Source organism: Nomascus leucogenys, chromosome 8 (genome assembly GCF_006542625.1).
Source record: "Nomascus leucogenys isolate Asia chromosome 8, Asia_NLE_v1, whole genome shotgun sequence".
Taxonomy (NCBI): Eukaryota; Metazoa; Chordata; class Mammalia; order Primates; family Hylobatidae; genus Nomascus; species Nomascus leucogenys.
The window spans coordinates 106,297,510-106,317,584 of NC_044388.1; the positions used below are offsets into that span (position 1 = coordinate 106,297,510).

The 20,075-nt window shown below is 57.9% G+C and overlaps 1 protein-coding gene across 1 annotated transcript in view; it reads left to right on the forward strand.

Moving 5' to 3' along the window:
• Positions 1–2,854: 2,854 nt before the first annotated feature.
• The window catches only part of NCS1 (neuronal calcium sensor 1), a 65,266-nt gene continuing 48,045 nt past the window's right edge, over positions 2,855–20,075 (forward strand). The window contains exon 1 of the mRNA XM_030818032.1: positions 2,855–3,199. Coding sequence (XP_030673892.1) covers positions 3,136–3,199 — 64 coding nt within the window. The 5' untranslated portion in view covers positions 2,855–3,135. The remainder of the gene's footprint in view (positions 3,200–20,075) is intronic.

The following is a 20,075-nucleotide window of genomic DNA, read 5'->3' on the forward strand; positions in this document are numbered from 1 at the left end:
GGGGTTTCACTATGTTGGCCAGGCTGGTCTTGAATCCTGACCTCGTGATCCGCCCGCCTTGGCCTCCCAAAGTGCTGGGATTACAGGCATGAGCCACTGCGCCCCCGTGTTTCTGGTTTCTATGCTGCACTTATGCATGTTGCTTATTGTTTATAGCACTCTCCCCTCACTAAAGTGTAAGGTCCCTGATGGCAGGGATCTGGTCTATGTCCCCAGGTCACATAGTAGGTGTTTAGAAAAATGTCCCGAATGATGGGATGAGTCTGTGAAGTCCCTGAGTTCCTTGGCAGGTGTTCCCATATATGTTCCCCCACCCTCTCCATTCCTTGCATGGTGTTTGTTGCCAGTGTGATTTTGTGATCGCTGTGCAGCAGGTTGGGTCAGATCCATGAGCTCCCACGTTGGTCTCAGTGCCCAGCACGGCACCTGGCGCAGGGGCAGTGAGCAAGAAATACTCACAGGATGAGTACCCGGGTTTCTTTTGTGTGTGTGTGTGTGCATGAGTGTGTGTGTGTGTGAATGCGTGTGTGTGTGTGTGTGTTGAGACAGGGTCTCATCACCTAGGCTGGAGTGCAGTGGTGCAAACAGGGCTTACTTCAGCCTCCACCTCCTAGGCTCAAGCAATCCTCCTGCCTCAGCCTCCCGAGTAGCTGAGACTACAGGCATGTGCCAGCATGCCCAGCTAATTTTTTTTTTGTATTTTTTGTAGGAATGGGGTTTCACCATGTTGCCCAGGCTGGTCTTGAACTCCTGAGCTCGAGCCATCCACCTGCCTTGTCCCCCCAAAGTGCTGTGATTATAGGCATGAGCCACCATGCCTGGCCTGCCGTCCCTCCCTCCCTCCCTCCCTTCCTTCCTTTCTCTCTTTTTTTCTCTTCTCTTTTCGTGTGTGTGTGTGTGTGTGTGTGTGTGTGTGTGAGAGAGAGAGAGAGAGAGAGAGAGTCAGGGTCTCTCTCTGTCACCCAGGCTGGAAGGCAGTGGCACGATGACGGCTTAATGCAGCCTCACCCTGCTGGGTTCGAGTGATCCTTCCACTTCAGCCACCCGAGTAACAGGGAGTTAGGCATGTGTCACCAAGCCCAGCTAACTTTTAAAAATTTTTGTAGAGATGAGGTCTCCCCTGCCAGGCTGGTCTTGAACTCCTAAGCGCAAGTAATCCTTCCACCTCAGCCTCTCAAAGTGCTGGGATTAACCAGCATGAGCCACTGCACCCAGCCTGAGCACCTGGGTTTCTAAAGGGCTTTAACTACTACCGCTGTCATCCAGCCAGGCCCTGGTTCCCGTGCTGGCTCTCCCTCCTCCCAGGCAGGATGCTCAGCACAGTCTGGTCAACTCTTAGCCCCCCACTGTGGGCCCCTCACTGCTGTCCACTCTGAGTTGGTCCTCAAGGTTGGGACATTCTGCTCCCAAGTCTATACCAGATCCCTCCAACTGGGCCCACCTCCTCTGCAGAATGAGCTCCCCAAGCCAGCAAGTCCATCCCCATCTGAAGACTTCCTGGGGCCTGGGGCTCAGCCTGGGCAGGGGCTTCAGGGGAAAGCAGGAGTGGATGGAGTATGCTTAGAGGCAGGAGAGATATTTGGGAGCTGGAAGGCACTCGGCCCTGCTCAGGGTTCCTCTGAGCTTTCTGGACCCTCCGAGGTTAGAACACTGTGGAAAGAAGGGAGAAAGAGACCCCACTCCTGCCTCATCCCTGCTAGCTCCGGGGAGGGCTGCCTCATCCTCCCCGCTCTCTCCTCTACCCCAGGGCCCCAGCACTGGATGTCATTCTTTCCTCCATCCTTCGCTCATTCACAGAGATTTGCTGGGTAACTACGACACCTCAGGCGGCCTTCTAGGTTATGGAGATGCCTCTGCCCTCTGGGAGGGTGTTCTCCCATGGAAGAGACAAACGATGCAGAAAACATAGGTGACCTTTGTGATGGATGTGAAGGAGAGAAACTAAAGCTGGAAAGGATAGGAGAGGTCTCAAGACGTGATGATATGTTGGATGCGGTGGACCGGGAAGGCCATGCTGGACTTACCCCCTGGACCACACCCCCCCACGCCAGTCCACTGGCCTCTGTCCATTCAGGTGGAGCCTGTCACCCCAGCCTCGGCTCAGAGAAACAGCTCTGAGCAGCTCTGACCCGTCACTCTCTGCTGAAGTCCTTTCATGGGCGCTGGTGGGCAGGGGCCCAGCTCCTCGGCGAGGGGCCTCTCCTGGCCTGCCCTGTGGGCCCTGCCCTTCTCCCAGGTCCCCTGTGCCTGCAGCCGTGCGCAAGCCCGCAAGCCGGGGAGCTCTCCCTCGGCCGTGCAGGCCTCCCCGCCTCTCCAGGTTGCCTGGGCCAGAACGCTTCTCCATCCACCTCCCTTCCTGACCCTGGGTTTGGAGGTCACCTGCCCCCGGGCCGAGAGTAGGTGCCCCCACCGCTATCTGCGGCATCCCGCACAGCCCTGCCCGCCCTGCGAGGGCTGGGGCGCTCCTGCCCCGTGGGCCGCCGTATCCCCGGCACCCCATGAATCCGTGTCGAATGAATGAGTGTCTCCGGGCCGGGACTTGGCCCCATTCACATCCGATCTTCCGGGCCCTCCCCGCCGCGGCGGGGACCGGAGCGCCAGAGCTGGATTCGGGGAGGGGGTGGCGGGGGTGGCTGCCCCGCCCTGGGGCCGCGTTGAGCCGAGGGGACGCCCCTCCGGCGGGCTGGCGGGGCCGGGGTCCTGCTGGCGGAGGCCGCGGCCAGGCGGGTGCGGGGCGGGAGGTGGCGCCGGGCCCTGAGTGGCGGCTCCGGGTCCACCCCTGGCGCGCGGGTGCGGGCGGGAGGCGGGAGGCGGGGAGCGCAGGGGCGGCGGCAGGCGGGAGGCAGCAGCGAGCATGTGCCGCGGAGCCCAGTAACCAGGGACGACCGCGGCCACACCGCGCCGGCGCCGGCGCCCAGCCCAGGCAGCCCCGCGCCGCGGCGCCCGGACCGCCCGGGCCTGCCCAGCGGCCGCCCCACGCCCCGGGCGCCCCGGCGCCAACAGCCGCGCAGCGCAGCGCAGCGCGGGCGCCGCAGACAAAGGCGCGGCCCTGGCCTGGCCCGCCCGGCCCAGCCGCTCCTGCTGGGCGCCCCGACCGGGTCCGGCCCGGGGGGGCGGGGGCCGCGGCCGCCGAGGATGGGGAAATCCAACAGCAAGTTGAAGCCCGAAGTTGTGGAGGAGCTGACCAGGAAGACCTACTGTGAGTGCTCCCAGCCCCCCGCCCGCGCCCCGCGCCCCGCGCCCCGCGGTCACCCCCACACCCACCGCCCCCGCCCCCCGGACCCGCGGGCTAGCCGCTCCGCGCTGCCGCCTCCGCTCCGTCCTCCCTCCCGGCCTCCGCTGTGGACCCCTCGGAGGTGCCCGGGCCGCGCCCCTGCCCCCCGCCCGGCCCCATTGTTCTGGCACCCCTAGCCCGGGGAGTGCGCGCCGGTCGGCGTGCGCGGCGCCACCCCTAGGTCCGGAGGGGCAGCCCCAGCCCCCCGGCGGCCCCCTCTCCGCAGAGCTGTCCCAACGGACAGGGGCTGTTGCGAGGGTGGGGCGGTGGTCTCGGGAGGGGGCGCCCGGCTGCGCGGAGCCGACTGGCACGAGCGCGCGGGGCTGGTGATTCATGCATCACGATGCTGCCGCCGCCGCTGCTGCGAGATTGGCCTGTCGCCCCCTCCCTGCCCCGTTCGTGTGTGGGGGGTGGCAAGACTTGGCACAGCGCTCGTCGTGCGGTGATGGTGGCGAAGGGTCCCCGGCACCCTGTGGGTTGCAGCACTTACAGGCTGGATTCTCCCTGGCCCCATCTCTGTCTGCCAGACCGGGAAATGGGTTTCTAGAGCCCAGGCCATCTAGGCCGCGTGTGATCATTAGCTGTCGCGGGCTGCCCGGAGGAGGAGGGCCTGTCCTTTCTGGACGTCTCCAGATCAGTCTCAGTGTGTCTCCCTCCACTTGCCTAACTTCACAACTCTGCAGTTCCCTTGCAGCCCTAGTTTCTCCATACCAGGCTTCCCCCTTCCCTGCAGCCTCTCCGGAGGTGTCCTGGCATACCAGGGGTTAATGGCAATGGGTCCAGACCACCCAGGGGATGGCCAGAGGGAAGGCTTCAGCATTGGGGTCTGGAAGGACCTCTGCCTGGGTGTTTGACTTGGAAGGGGACAGTGGCTCTGGGCTTGGGTTGGAATTCAGAACCCATCCCCGGGCAGCTGCGTGGGCCCAGGCCCTCTGCACCACCCCTGGAGGCAGCAGCTTGACCGCCAGCCCCATGTGTTGATGGAGGCTGGGGAGGCAGCTCCTGGTGGTGCATTGCACAACCTCTGCTCCCCGCTTCCCCCCACTCCATCGATCTTCTGGGCACGTCTGCAGGTCTGTCCAAGCCCACGCTTCAGCTCCATGCCCCTCACCCCTCATGCTTGGAACAAAGGGGGCTTTCCTGAGCGGGTGCTAGTCTGCTGCGAGGTGCTGGCCCTTCTCCTGTGGAATCCTGCAGCATGGAGCTCACATCCCAGGAGCTGCTACCTGGAAGGGGTGAAGCCCCTGGGCACAGGGGCTGCTCTCACCCTCTCTCCAAGGTGGGCAGGTGGGTGGCCCATTCCAGTCTGGCTGCTGTTTTGTGAGATTCGCTGGGGCCTCCTTCAAGCTAAGTCCAGATGTGTCCCACAGCCGCCAGCAGGTGGACTTCCTGGGTCCCTGTGCCAGGGGAGGGTGAGGACACAGTGGGCTTCATCAGGAGTGGTGGGCATGGGCTGCATGGGATGCCTCCATCATGGTGGGACACGGGAGTGAAGCCAGGTTTCCTGCTCATTGAGCATGTCACGTGCCAAGCTCTTGGCATCGTTAGCACCTTGACTCCACCACAACTGCTCTACCAGGCTGGGTGCTGCTACGATCTCCATTTACAGATGGGGAAACTAAGGCTCAGAGGGGCAAAGTGGCATTCCTATGATCCCACAGCTAGTGACCAGGCAGTGCCAGGACTTGAACTCCGGTCTGTCCTGCTCCAAGGCTAGTGAGTGATCTCAGAGCTCATGCCAAGAGCTCTTCTGGGCCAGGCACAGTGGCTCACGCCTATAATCCCAGCACTTTGGGAGGCCGAGGCGGGTGGACCAGCCTGACCAACAGGGAGAAACCCCCGTCTCTATTAAAAATACAAAATTAACTGGGCATGGTGGCACATGCTCGTAATCCCAGCTACTCGGGAGGCTGAGGCAGGAGAATCGCTTGAACCCGGGAGGCGGAGGTTGCGGTGAGGTGAGATTGCTTCAAGAGCGAAACTCCGTCTCCAAAAAAAAAAAAAGGCTCTTCTGGATATCTTTTTCTGGCTTTTGCTAGAAGCCCATGATGGTGGATTCTAAATGAGAAGGGCCTGGGGTGATCATCCTGTCTGGCCCCCTCCTCCGGGCAGATCTGTCAACTTTGAGAGAAGTTGAGTCAACAAAGCTTTGTTAGGAACTGGCCCTTGTGGTGCTGGGCTGGGCTATTTTTAAAGGCCTTTGGAGACGTGGAACAGTTTTGGGCAGGGAGAGAGTTGGCCTGGGTACTTTTCCTCTGTCGAAGCCCTTATTAGGGGTGGGCTGTTGGAGGTGGCAGTGGGTTCATTGGCCTCCTGTCTGTCTCCCGCGCTGACGTCAGCTCCCTAGTGCAGGCCCTTGTGTGTGGAGCTCACAGCTGTGTTCCCCCCATGTGTTGGCCTTTAGTAGGTTCACAGAATGAAAAGTCTCCCAACAGGACAAGCAGAGAAAGCCTCCAGCTTGTTCTCCGGCCCCCAGATGGGCTTCCTTCTGATGGGGAGTGGAGCCATCTGCTCTTTGTTCTGGGGGATTCTGTGTATGGGGTCAAGAGAAGCGCCCCGGGAAGGACTCTCAAATGTCAGAATCTCCTGGTTGATTAATAAACATGAAGGTACCTGGGCTGCCCTCCCGGATTTCCGATTCTTCAGGTCTGGCTGGGGCCCAGGAATTTGCATCCTTGACATGTGTTTGTGCTGCAGATCGTGGTCCTGGGGAGCCCCGATTGAAGACCACAGTTCCAGTGTATGCTGGGGGGGGTCCTAGCCCACCTCGTGCATAGCTGGCCACAGTGCCAAGGGGGCCTGGAGGGGAGCCGTGGGTCCACGTCCGAGTCGGTGCTGGGCAGTGTCCTTGGCAGGCGCCTCTGGCTCTGTCTGTGGTGGTCTGTGTGTGTGAGGAAGCAGGAGTGTCTAAAGGCCCCAGCAGTGTGGCCCTCACTGGACACACCGGGATTCCACCTGGCTCAAACCCTAACCCAATCCTCAGCCTTCCACCAGCAACAGGTTAGGGAGAGGTGCACGGGGTCACGCTGCAGCCAAGACTTAGACAGTGGCAGTCAGCACTGTGGACAGCCCAGTTTCTTTGAGGTCTGGCCCACTCTCTTCCAACCCGCTGGTGAGGCTGTTGGCATCCCTGTGTGTCCCGGCTGTGGGATGGGCCGGTCCCCTCACCTACCTGAGCCTCAGTTTCCTCATCTGCAAAATAGGTGTGCTCATGGTACCTGAACTCAGAGGATGTGAGAAGTCAACAGAGTACCTCGTGCAGCGTGGGGCCTGATATGTGGCGTGGGGTATGTGGTCAGTAAATGCCAGTGATCGTAATTAATGCTTATTTGTTCATTTTTTTTTTTTTTTTTTGGAGGTAGGGTCTGGCTGTGTTGCCCTGGCTGGAGTGCAATGGTGCAATCATGGCTCACTTAAACCTTGACCTCCTGGGCCCAAGCAATCCTCCTGCCTCAGCCTCCCCAGTAGCTGGGACCATGGGTATGCAACACCACACCTGGCTAATTCAAAACATTTTTTTTCAGAGGTAGGGTCTTGCCCTTTTGCCTGGGCTGGTCTCAAACTCTTGGCCTCAAGCAATCCTCCTGCTTTGGCCTCCCAAAGTTTTGGGATCACAGGCCTGAGCCACCGCACCCAGCCTTAATATATATCATTTTGACCATACAATACAGCTTCATCTTGAACCGGGCTTATGTGTATTTTGTGGGCAAATTTCTTCTCTCCGCAGAGGAATCTTCCTATGACTCTGGTCTTTGTGCCTGGCACAGAAAAGATGACATCTATGACTGCTGTGCCTGAATCCCAGCAGGGGCCTCCCCAGCCCCACTTGTGAATTGTGAAGCTGCCCTGGCCTGTTCATTAAGTACTCACTGTGTGCCAGGCATGGAGACAGAGGAGTGGACGAGAGAGATGGAATCCCTGGCCTCAGGAGGAAAGCAGCCGGGTTATCTGAAAACTCGAGCATGAGGGCGCGAGCCATTTGTGGTGGTCTGAGTTGCATCCCCTTAAAGGCTTCTGAGGCCACTGCAGGCCCAAGCCAGCCAGGCCCAAGAGGCAGAACCTCTACCCTCCTCCCCTCTCCTCCTCCTTCTCCCCATGATGTTTGCCCGCCCTTCCCAGGGACCCTCGGTCCGGGACTCAGGGGTGGCCACCTCCTCCCTGTTGCCCTTGGTCAGCCCAGGCTCTGCCTTGACTTTGCCTGCCAACCTTGACTCTCCTCTGCCTTTTCCCTGATGCCCAGAATGGTGCCCAGCACACAGGAGCATGTGGAGGGCAGGAGCCCGCGGCTGGCGCCTCTGTGACCCTGAGCAGAGGATGGGTCCCTGGCTCCAGGTTGGGGTCAGCAGTTGGGTTCTTGGGTGTCTCTGGTTGTGGACTATCCTGGGGCCCATGAGGGTCCCTTCCTCTAGGGTGAGGAATATTCTCTGATCATCACTCCCCACCCGACTCTGCTCAACCAGGGTGGGGCAAGCTGCTGCCTTCGGGAGGCAGTCACTGGAGACCGTCTTGGGACAAAGCTGGGGGTTGTGTGATGGCTGCGTGGGGACACGGAGGGCCCACAGCCAGGCACAGGGTGAGCCACAAGGAGAGGAAAGGAGCAACGCAAGGGAGGGGCTTCGGCCGTCCCTGTACATCCCGTGTGCGTGGGTGTGAACCAAGGAGGCCTTTCCTTTCTGACAGTGGAGCAGAGCAGCAGCAAGAGAGACTGAGGTGGACTCTCAGCATCGGGATGGGCATCTGGGCAAGAAACATCACCTGTGTTATTAGGAGAGGTCTCGATCCCCTGGGGTGTGGGGCCGGGTCCTCACTCAGCCTTGGTGACCTTGGGGAAGTCCCTTGGCCTCTCTGAGCACCAGTTTGCTCATCCGTCAGACCTGCCTTCCAACTCCATGGATCTAAACAGGAGAAGCTTTGCAGTCCGGGGAGCGGGCCAGAAAGACAAAGGGGTTGTTTGGCAGGAGAGTCCCTGGGAGGGAAGGAGGGCTCAGGGGCGAGTTCTGCGGTTCTGGCCCCCTCCTTGGGCAAACCTCCTCTCACCGGCTTCACTTTTCCCCTCTGGAAAATGGGCAGTTTTGGAAGCCCTCAGTGTTGGGGAGGATTCGGGGCATATGAAGGGTTTAGCCTGGTGCCTGGTTCTGAGGGGAACCTTTATTTATTTATATTTTTATTTCTATAGAGATGGGGTCTCGCTGTGTTGGCCAGGCTAGTCTCGAACTCCTGGCCTCAAGCAATCTCCTCCCATCTCGGCCTCCCGAAGTGTTGGGATTACAGGCATGAGCTGCTGCGCCTCGCCATGAGGGGAACCTTTCAAAACTCTCCTGGCAGCAGCTGGTCCTGGGGGTGCAAGTCTTCCGCATCCAGGGCAGGATGGCCGAGGGTGCCTATGGCTGCCCCGTTGTACAGAGAGGGAAGGGGCAGCTGGTGAATGGCAGGGACTCACCCAGGCCCCAGAGCCCAGCCTCCTCCTCACAGCCTCTTTTTGCCCTTTCTGCCTCCTTGGGCTCCAGGTTAAATGGGACCCAGCTTCTCCCTTCCCTACATCACCCCACAGGGTTCTCCCATCTCCCCGTGTCAGGGGAAAGCCCTTTTCCCCGGCAGAGGCCTTGGGATCGGACCCAGCTCCTGCTGCTCCCAAGGCCTGTCTTGAGCCCCTTTGGGGCAAGGCGTGGGCAGTTGGGGGGTGTCCTGTCGAGTGGGCTGGGACTGTGTCACCCTCTGGGAGGCCACAGGAAGGAATTTGGACATTATTCGAGATCCGTAGGGAGCCGTGGAAAGGAGGTGATGGAGACACATTAGATTTGGGTTTAGAAAAATTGTTGGCTGCAGTTCACAGAATGGACTGGCGGGGAAGAGGGGTGGGTGGTAATGAGACCGAAGGTGATCATGGTGATGAACTGGGGTATGGGTGGGGATGTCATGAAAGACAGATTCCAGATATATTTAGGAGGAAGACTCAGTAGGACTTGGTTTCCCTCCCTCCCCTCCCCTCCCCTCCCCTCCCCTCCCTCCCCTCCCCTCCCCTCTCCTCTCCTCTCCTCCCCTCCCCTCTCCTCCCTCCCCTCTCCTCCCCTCCCCTCCCTCCTCCCCTCTCCTCCCCTCCCCTCCCCTCTCCTCCCTCCCCTCCCCTCCCCTCTCCTCCCTCCCCTCCCCTCCTCCCTCCCCTCCCCTCTCCTTCCCTCCCCTCCCCTCTCCTCCCCTCCCTCCCCTCTCCTCCCCTCCCCTCCCCTCTCCTCCCCTCCCCTCTCCTCCCCTCCCCTCCCCTCTCCTCCCCTCCCTCCCCTCCCTTCTCCTCCCCTCCCCTGCCCTCACCTGTTCTCCCCTCCCCTGCCCTCCCCTCCCCTGCCCTCCCCTCCCCTCCCCTCCTTCTCCTCTTTTTTTTTTGAGATGGAGTCTCTGTCACCCAAACTGGAGTACAGTGGCACAATCTTGGCTCACTGCAACCTCCACCTCCCGGGTTCAAGCAAATCTCCTGTCTCAGCCTCCCGAGTAGTTGGGGATTGCAGGCACCCGCCACCACTCCCAGCTAATTTTTGTATTTTTAGTAGAGATGGGGTTTCACCATATTGGTGAGGCTGGTCTCGAACTCCTGACCTCAGGTGATTCACCCACCTTGGCTTCCCAAAGTGCTGGGATTACAGGCGTGAGCCACTGTCCCTGGCCTCATAGTTTTCATTACCTTGTAAATTTGGGATTATCTACCTTTTATTTTCTGACTTAAAAAAACCTGACCGTTCTGAAAGTTTGCCTGTATCATGAACTATGCTTTTAGAGCATGATTTTTTTTCGTGGTGCATCGTATGAACAGAACATATTTTATTTAATCCCCTGTCATTGGACAGTTAGGTTCCTCCTCCCATATTAAAAATACTGTGATGAACATCTTTGTACCAAATCTTTGCATGAATGTCTTTGCACTAAATCTTTGCCGTTATCTTTTCTTGAAGATAAGAACCCAGAAGAGGGTTATGGAGTTAAAAGGCTGGGGATGTTTTGAAAGGCTTTTGATTAAAAATTGCTGAATTGCTCTCCAGAAAGGCTGTTCCAATTTACAGTTTCAGCAAAAGTAGATGAGAGAGTACCTATTTCTCTGCATTCTTGCCAGCACTGGGTATTACCGTTTTCCTTAATTCTTGCCAATTTTATGGGGAGGAAAAGAGGTGGCTCACTGTCTCAATGTTTATTTCTTTGATTACTATGAAATAGAATCCTAGAATCTTTCAGCTGGAGGAGACTCTTGGGGCCAAGTAGTTCAATGCCCTCATTTTACAAGTAGGCAAATTAAGTGCCAGAAAGGTGAAGCATCTTCCCCAAGGTCACACAGCAAATACGTGGCAGGAACTGCTTTGTTCCTGTCAGGGCACCTCCCACTGTGCCAAGGTGGGTTGGCTGTTGGGGTTCAGATAGGGATGTCTGGCCTTCTTTTTATCTATCTATCTATCTATCTATCTACCTATTTATTGAGATGGAATCTCACTTCTGTCACCCAGGCTGGAGTGCAGTGGCGCGATCTCGGCTCACTGTAACTGCCACCTCCCAGGTTCAAGCTATTCTCCTGCCTCAGCCCCCTGAGTAGCTGGTATTAGAACGTGCATCACCACAGCTGGCTAATTTTTGTATTTTTAGTGGAGACGGGGTTTTGCCATTTTGGCCAGGTTGGTCTCAAACTCCTAGCCTCAAGTGATCCACCCACCTTGGCCTCCCAAAGTGCTGGGATTACAGGCGTGAGCCACCACGCCTGGTCTAGGGATGTCTTGACTTCTTCACTGAAGTCTTTCTGCTGGGGTTCATCTTGCCCCAAATATCTCTAGCACTCTGGTAAGAAAAAAAAGCCAATATAAATTAAAAAGCACGTCATCATTATGGTCATAACAAGATGAATCAATTTTCACATTCTGTGTGTGACCTATTTTGCAGGGCAGAGAGTGTCAGAGATTGCCTTGCAGCGTTTCTAGGTAACTTGAGATTGGGGTCATATTCTGACCGAGGGCAGAACAGCAGGTGCAGAGGGCTTGAAGGTCAGTTCTGCTGTTTCCTGGCTGGGCGATCCTGGCCAGCTCCTTACGTCTCTGAGCTCTGAGGTCCCTTGCTCATGAGACAGGGATGTTTGCACAGGGATCTGCACATAGTAAGTGCTCAGTAAATGCTCTCCCAGGAAGGAGGCTGCTGGACCAGCCATATCAGGGACAGCCGTTCTTGGCCACTCCCTTGGGCACTCACAGAGTGAGCTGTCACAGGCTGTCGGCTGAATTGGGAGTGAGTAGCATATGTGGAGGGCCTGTGTGGTGGCCCGGCTGGGTTGGTGGCCGGATTGTTCTGTATCCGGCTCCTGGCTTGGTGAGTTGGGGAGGGAGAAGCGGTTGTGGCAGGCTGGCTTTTAGGCTCCTGTGTGCCCAGGGGCTCAGAGGATAGACAGCGGCATGCCTGGGCTTCAGTCCCAGGACCATCATAGCCTGGACAGTGGCTTTGGAGCCACTAGTTTCCTCTGGGACTCAGTTTCCCTTTCTGTACAATGTTCAAATTGCCAGATAGTGAGACCCAGTGGGGAAGGTACGTCAGGGCCCCAGGGACGGAGTGTGCTTGGGCTCTGGTGTTCAAGACCCAGGCCCTTGGATCTTCTCAGCCTCAGGCATGGTTCTTAGCCTCTCAATGCCTTAGTTTTCTTATCTGGGAGTTGGGGATAAGGGACTTCTACTACACAGAGCTGTGTGTGCGGGGTTAGGAATAACAGATGTTGAACTTGGTGGCTCATCTCGGCACTCCCTTTGCTCATGGTGGTGGTGGAGGATCTGCGAGCTGCAGCGCAGGACGGTCAGGGGCTGTCGCTGTGGTGAGAGTCTGGTATTAGGCATGTTCTGTGTGACCCAGGCCTGTTCTTGGTGTTCACATGTGTTCCTCACCGACTCCACCCAGGAGCCCCGTGGGGTCCCTGTTTTACAGATGAGGAAATGGAGGCTCAGAGTGGACGAGAGCTGGCTCATGGTCCCACGGCTGGAGAGTGGTGCCATTGGGGTCTGACCCCCGTCCCCTCTCAGCCTGGAGTCCGCACACTGAAGCCCTGGGCTGTGGTGAGGGGCCCCTTCTTGGTGGAGGTGCCAGGGAGCCGCCACGGAGGTGTGCAGGTGAGCGTGAGCGGGCCTGGGTGCCTGGTGTGGGTGTTGCAGGCAGGGCGGGTGCTGCGGGGCACGTGGGCAAGTCCCGATTCACGTGGGCACGCTCCGAGCGTGAGTGACGGGGTCATGGCGTGTGTCAGGAGTGGGTGAGCCGGGCACACCTGTGCGCACGCGTGTGGTGGTGTGTGAGGGCAGCTCTGTACAGGTTGTAAATGTAGGTGTGCCTGGGGGTGGGGGACGCTGGGGAGGGAGGCACAGACAGGCCGGGAGCCGCGCCAAAGGCTGGGAGCTCAGCTGCCAGGTCTGGAACCAGGTGATAAGCTGCCACTCCCCGAGGCAGTGGGGGAGTATTGTGGTTGGGGGAGATGACAGCAATGACGACCACCGTTTATCCAGTGGGCACTCGGGGCCAGAAGTGCTGAGTGCTGCCCTCTCCCCAAAGCCCTGGGAGTAGGGACTCTTATACCCATTTTACAGATGAAGAAAGGGAGGCCCAGGCAAGTTCAGGGACACGCCCAAGTCCCCCCAGCCAGCCAGTCGATGGCCAATCGGGGTTCAGGCTTAGATCTTTATGTTGCCAGAGCTACGCCGTTCCCACCAGGCACCCGCCTCCCACCGTCTCTGTGAGCCTCAAAACCTTAGAGTTCCCTGCCAAGGGGAGGGAGCGCCCCATCCCTGGGAGCATCCAAGCCGCTGCTGGAGCATCAGACACTGGCCAGGGATACCGGACTCCTGGGCTAGGTGTGAGGTTGGTGGTGGATAGGATCCTTCCCTCCAGTTCCAGAGCTTCTGCCTCCTGCAGGGGATTTGGGGCAGCCTCCGCCTTGGCTTCCTCCAGGAAGGAGGCAGAGCTGAGGCCTTGTGGAAAGGCGGCAGGAGGAGAGGCGCTGATAGGAGTGTGTGGCGCCGCTGTGCCCTGGCCCCAAAGGCTTCCTCAGCCTCTAACCACCCTAGTGGAGGCTCAGCAGGTGCTGACCGTGTGTGGGTGCTGGGCTGATCTCAATGGTCATCCTCCCGCCCTGGGAACTCAGGAGCAACGTACCCCCATCTTATGGTGCTGGCACCACCCCTGCTCCTGGGAAGCCTTGTCACGACAAGGTGGTGAGGACCGAGTGCCCCTGGCCATCCTGCCCTGTCCTGTGCCTGGCTCAGCCCAGGTGCCTTCGGAGGTATCTGTCCGACAGAGAAAGAGACCAAGTCCTCACGGGTGCAGTGTGGGTTTTGGGGGCATGGTGGCCAAGGGGACCCCCGTGACTTTTAGCTCCTTGAGGTCTGGGCCACATCTTGTGGGCTTTGGTGTCCGTGGGGTGTGTGGCCCAGGGTGTCCTCGCCTCTGCAGAAGGCTGGGATCTTTCCGAAGAGTTTTTCCCTGCAGTGCTGTGGTTTGCTCTCCCCGGTGACCAGGACAGGACCTGCCTGTGCTCCTGACCTGCAGTCTGTCGGGGAAGGGGGACAGCCAGGGAGTTGAGAGTTGGGTACTGGTTCCAGCCTGGCTTGCTGTGGCCTCTAGCTGCCCCTCTCAGGGCCGCAGTCTCCCCATCTGTTCCACTCTCTGTGAGATGCGATATCACCATTTCTCAGCTCCGGGTGCCCTGACCATGCGGCTGGGGGGAGGAGCTCCTTGCCCAGGAGGGGGTGCAGGGCAGCTGCTGGCTTTGGCACTTCTGAGCCACCGAAGGGGCCCCAGGAAGCTGGTGAGGCGTCCAGGCCGCTGTGCTCTGGATTCCCTGGCAGGGGAGCAGGGGGAGGGCGGGAGGAATGTGGCTTTGAGGAATGTTTAACCCAAGGCAGAAATAGCACTCTGCCTTTTTATTTCAGGCTCGAGTTTTCAGCAGGGAAGTGGGTTCAGCGTGCCTTTCTCTCTCCCCAGCCGTGGGGCCATGGCCACCCCGACTCCCCCACAGCCCTGGCCTTTGGGCATGGAAAGTGGCCTTTCTTTCTTTTTCTTTCTTTCTTTCTTCCTTCCTTCCATCCTTCCTTCCTTCCTTTTTCTTTCTTTCTTTCCTTTTTCTTTCTTTCTTTCTTTCTTTCTTTCTTTCTTTCTTTCTTTCTTTCTTTTCTTTCTTTCTCTTTTCTTCCTTCCTTTCTTTCTCTCCCTTCCTTCTTTCTCTCTCTTTTCCTTCCTTCCTTTTATTTTCTCCTTTCCTTTTTCCTTCCCTCCTTCTTTTCTTTCTTTTTTTTTTTTTTGAGAGAGAATCTCGCTCTGCCACCCAGGCTGGAGCGCGGTGGCACAATCTTGGCTCACTGCAAGCTCTGCCTCCCAGGTTCACGCCATTCTCCTGCCTCAGCCTCCCGAGTAGCTGGGACTACAGGCGCCTGCCACCACACCTGGCTAATTTTTTGTGTTTTTTAGCAGAGACGGGGTTTCACCATGTTACACAGGATGGTCTCGATTTCCTGACCTCATTATCTGCCTGCCTCGGCCTCCCAAAGTGCTGGGATTACAGGCGTGAGCCACCGTGCCCGGCCTTTTTTCTTTTCTTTCTTCTGCTATGGGAAACAGAAAGAGCCCTAGACTTGGAACCAAACAGAGCTGGGTTCAAATCCTTTGCTCTCCACTTCTAGCCCTGTGACCACTTCTTCTCTGAATCTCTGCAGAACTGGGAGAGGGATGCTGAGCCAAGATGGCTTTTCTGGTGGTCTGGTGTCCGGGGCTCCTCTCAGGGACCCACAGGCCTGGATTCAAATCCCATCTCCTGTACTCGTTAGTTCTGGGACCTTGGTCTGGCCTTTCCCACCGAGCCCTCAGACTTCATCTGTGAAATGGGCAGATGCCTCCCAGGATTGTGGATGGGATTCATGCGAAGACATTGGTGACAGGGCCTGGCACGGCACATCCCAGGCTTTTAATCCCTCCTGCTGCATCCTCGTGCCTTCACCTATAAAACAGGAAGACAATGCCTCTTGCAGACTTTTTGCTAGGTTGGATGAGAGAGCCATGCAGCGTGCTAGGGCAGCTCAGAGGCACCTTTTCTTTCTTTTTTTCTTTTTCTTTTTTTTGTTTTGAGACAGAGTCTCGCTCTGTCACCCAGGCTGGAGTGCAATGGCGCAATCTCGGCTCACTGCAACGTCTGCCTCCCAGGTTCAAGTGATTCTCTTGCCTCAGCCTCCCGAGTAGCTGGTATTACAGGCGTGCGCCACCATGCCTGGCTAATTTTTTATTTTTTATTTTAGTAGAGACAGGGTTTCGCCATGTCGGCCAGGGTGGTCTTGATCTCCTGACCTTGATCTGCCTTGCCTCAGCCTCCCAAAGTGCTGGGATTCAATGAGCTGAGATTGCGCCACTGCAGTCCAGCCTGGGTGACAGAATGAGACTCCGAGACTCCGTCTCAAAAAAAAAAAAAAAAAAAAAAAAAGTGCTGGAGTTGCAGGTGTGAGCCACTGCACCTGGCCATCCCAGAGGCAGGCACCTTTTCATCGGACCCAGCCCTCTGCCTCCTCCCACTGGCCATGGGTGGGACCCATCCTCATCCACACTCACATCAAAGCCCAGCGGCTACTTCCAGGGGGCGGTGTCCCTGGGCCTGGCCTCCTCCTCAGTCCTGGTGGTGACGACATGCTTCACCACCCCCCTTGATTCAGCTGGGAGCTGTGAGGACCGCCTGCATCTTATTGCATGACTGCGTCTCGTTGCGTGGCTGCCGGAGTAGCCCCCGCTCCTAGAACAGAGCCTGCGCGTATTGTTGGAATGAATGAGAAAACAAGTACATAAACGAGCAAGCCAATGAATGAACGAAGTTCCTTCTTATCCATCTTGGGCTTTGCTTTCTGTTTCTGTCCAGCCCTCTCCTACCTTCTGGGCTGGGGGAGGGGGGTTTTCGTCCATGGCTGGGGGATCCTGGGAAGTGGGGTGTGGGGAGGCTGGGCCCCAGCTGGCCAGGCCTCGTGAGGACCCCAGACCCCTCTCACCTGCTGGGGCTGGGGAGTTGAGGAGGGGTCCAAGCCGCCAGCCAGCCAGCAAGGCCCCTCCTCCCGGCCCTGCTCCTGCCTCTTTGTAGGAACCGAAAGATTCCTGTTCAAAGGCAGGAGCTGGGGCTATTTTTGGCACTGTGGGGGAAACAGCGAATGCTTTCCTTCTGTTCAAAAATATATGGTGTGTGTGCTGGGAGGAGGAGCTCGAGAGCTCAAAGCCTGCACTGGCCGGGTTCCTGCCCCTCGGCCAGTGGCCCCACCACTCCCTGCGCACCCAGCAGCCCACACAGCCTTGCGGGGCCATTATTGTCTTCAGGCTTCCTGTGATGAGGCCTTTGCTGCGCCTGAGCGGAACATGATCTCAATTAAAATGAAGAGCAGCTGTCAAAATCGCTGAGCAGAGCCTGCCTAGGTGCCCCGGCCGTGATTCCCCAGCTCAAGTTCTTTGGAGCTGGGGACGGCCTTGAGAAGAGATCTAGGTGCATCTCAGGGAAAGTGGCCCGGCCAGCAGGGAGAAGAGGGGAGGCCCTGGGTCCTGTGTGGCCAAAGGGGTTCCTGGGCCACCTTGCCAGCCCTCACTCCTTGATTTAGAGAGTGTTTATGGAACAGCTGCCTCATGTTAGGCCCTGCGGATGCTGGGGACACAGGGCAGGCTGGCTGGCTGGATTTCTGGCCCTGCTGGCATTCACAGTTTGGCGGGGAGGCAGATGTCAGGCCGGGATAAGCGTCAAGACAGGGCTTTGCACAATGGACTGGGAATCTCCCTGGTCTGGGGTGCATCTGGGAGGGCTTCCTGGAGGAGATAATATTGTAGTTGAGGCCCGGGGCTAGGGTTGCCAGACATAACTAAAAAATAATTTGCTGTTTATCTGACATTTGAATTTAACAGGGTATCTGTATTTTTGTTTGCTGAATTTGATAGTACTGCTTGAGGGAGATGAGAAGTTTGCGGGGAGGGTTTGTGTGGGGGACGATGAAGTGCTTCAGGCAGCAGGAACAGCATGTTCCAGGTCAGTCCTCACCTTCCAGGGCTCCCCAACCCCCAGCCCCAGGAAGGGGTGGGAGACACAGAGCTGGTCTCCATCACAGTTCAGGCAGAAGCCAAATTGGTCACAGAAGCCACACAGTCACACCTAATGTCACAGCCAGTAGAGCAGGGAGCCCTCTGGATGGAAGCCCTGAGAGGGTCCCAAGGAGGTGTCAAGGTTTGGCAACTCTGGGGACGTGAAATTGCATGGTGACTGCAGCATAGAGGGCCTGTGGCTGTGAGGGCACTGGTGGCAGGAGGGCCGTGATGGCAGGAGGGCCTGTGCTGTGCTCAGCCTGGCTCCAAGCATGAGGGGCACTGACGAGTGATCGGGCAGCTCAGAGGTGAGCTTATGTGGCCAGAAGCCGATCCGCGGAAGTCTCTTGGCCTCTCCAAGCTGCAGTTTCCTGGTTGTGGAGTGGGGTTGCTGATGGCCCCTGCTTTAGGAGGTACCTGGCGAGGCGGGGTGGGGCGGGGGCGCGGGCAGTGGGTTGGCCCCTCAGAGCTGTTGGCTGACCCAGCAGGGCAAGGGCTCCGCTAGGAGGAGTGTCTCGGAAAGCAGGGGAGCAATGTGAGGCCACAGGGCACACCTGGGAGACGGGGGGCCTTGCCCAGGGAGGCACCGGCAGGCATCCAAGTCAAGGTCAGGGTCCGGCCTCCAGCGAGCTCCGGCCAGGCTGATGGGTCCGTGTCTGTGCCTCTCTGTGCCCCGTCGCTGCCATCCCCGGGTCTTCCTGCTCTCTGAGCACCGTGACAAGGACCCTGATGAGTCACTCTGTGCCTCCTCCAGGAGGGCAGGTCAGGGCCGAGCCGCCAGCCTCCGCTCTTAAAGGGCCAGAGCCGGAGTCAGGGCTGCTGCCTGCTGCTGGCCAGGGCTGCCTCTGCCTGGGTCCAGCAGCAGCCCTCGCCAACCCTCCCAGCCAGTCGCCCTGGAACACATGCCCTAAAACCTCCTGTGGTCCCTGCAGGAGCCGTTCTGCCCTGGTGCAGCTCAGGGGCCAGACCTCGGTGTTTTAGGAGCAGATCCACAGCATTCTGGGAGGCGAGGTGCTGGCGGTGGCCGACGCTGGTTCCACCCCTGGTGCCGCCCTCGCCCAGTCTCTGCGTCCCTGCCACTGCCATCTCCATCTATCCCGGTGTGGAGGGCCTTGCACCTTCCCTGGGGTGTCTCTTGACCTCTCGCCTCTGCTCCATCTTGGGAGCCTCACAGCGCTTCCATCCAGAGGGCTCCCTGCTCTACTGGCTGTGACATTAGGTGTGACCGTGTGGCTTCTGTGAACAATTTGGTTTCTGCCTGAGCTGTGGTGGATGCCAGCTCTGTGTCTCCCACCCCCTCCTGGGGCTGGGGTGGGGGTCCCTGGAGGGCCAGGACTGAAGCAGGAATGTGGGGACTAGGGTGGGGTAGGCAGATGCCACATGATCCAAAGTGGGGGGATGGGGGTGGCGGCCTGCTCGGCTTCTTGCAGTCCCTGCCCCTGCAGGGTGTCCCCGTTATTGGCCCTGGCCATCTGGCCTTGTCTTTGGGTGCTGTGACACCTGTATTAATAATAGTGGCAATTGTTAACATTTTGGGATACTTGCTGTGTTCTCTCTGCCTGGACCACGCCACGCTGCCTCTGGATAAGGTTTTGTTCCAGTGTGATGTGGCTTCTTGCGGTTCCTGAACTCACCAGGCTCTGGATGGCCTCTGAGCCTTGGACCTGCAGCCTATTCTGGAAAGCGCTGCTTCTTCCTCTTTGCCTGGCTAAGGCCTGCACATCAGCCCTTTCCTCGGGGAGCATGCCTGACCCCCTAGGCTAGGTTGGGTTCCTGCTTCACATTTTCGTTGACCCTGAACTTCCCTTTTTTTTTTTTTTTGAAACGGGGTTTCGCTCTTGTTGCCCAGGCTGGAGTGCAATGGCTCGATCTCGGCTCACTGCAACCTCTGCCTCCCGGGTTCAAGTGATTCTCCTGCCTCAGCCTCCCGAGTAGCTGGGATTACAGGCATGTGCCACCATGCCCTAATTTTATATTTTTAGTAGAGATAGGGTTTCTCCATGTTGGCCAGGCTGGTCTCAAACTCCTGATCTCTGGTGGTCTGCCCTCCTTGGCCTCCCAAAGGGCTGGGATTACAGGCATGAGCCACCGTGCCTGGCCTCTTTCCTTTTTTTTTTTTTTTTTTTTTTTTTGAGACGGGGGGGCGTCTTGCTTTGCTGCCCAGGCTGGAGTGCAGTGGTGCAATCTTGGCTTGCTGCAAATTCTGCCTCCCGGGTTCAAGCGATTCTCCTGTCTCAGCCTCTCGAGTAGCTGAGATTACAGGTGTCTGCCACCATGCCTAGCTTATTTTTGTATTTCTAATAGACACGGGGTTTTGCCATGTTGGCCAGGCTGCTCTCAAACTCCTGACCTCTGGTGATCCACCCTTCTTGGTCTCCCAAAGTGCTGGGATTACAGGCATGAGCCACTGGGCTCAGCTGAGCTTTCCTTTCTTACACAGATAGCTGTGTGGGTGTGTGCTAACAGGGTGTGTCTCCCCTGTTGTATCAGGGACTCAGAGGACAGGAAACTGTGTCTAGGTCATTGCTGTGTCCCTGGCGGCTGGCTCAGGTTCTGATCCATTGAGACTGCTCAGAAATTAATTGCTGGATGAAGGAAAGGGTGATAATCCTGTTTGTTCCTTTAACCACCCTGCAAGAAAGCTATTGTGACCACCACTATTCCCATTTTACAGCTAAGGAAACTGAGGCTCAGCGAGGTGAATTTAGTTGCCCAG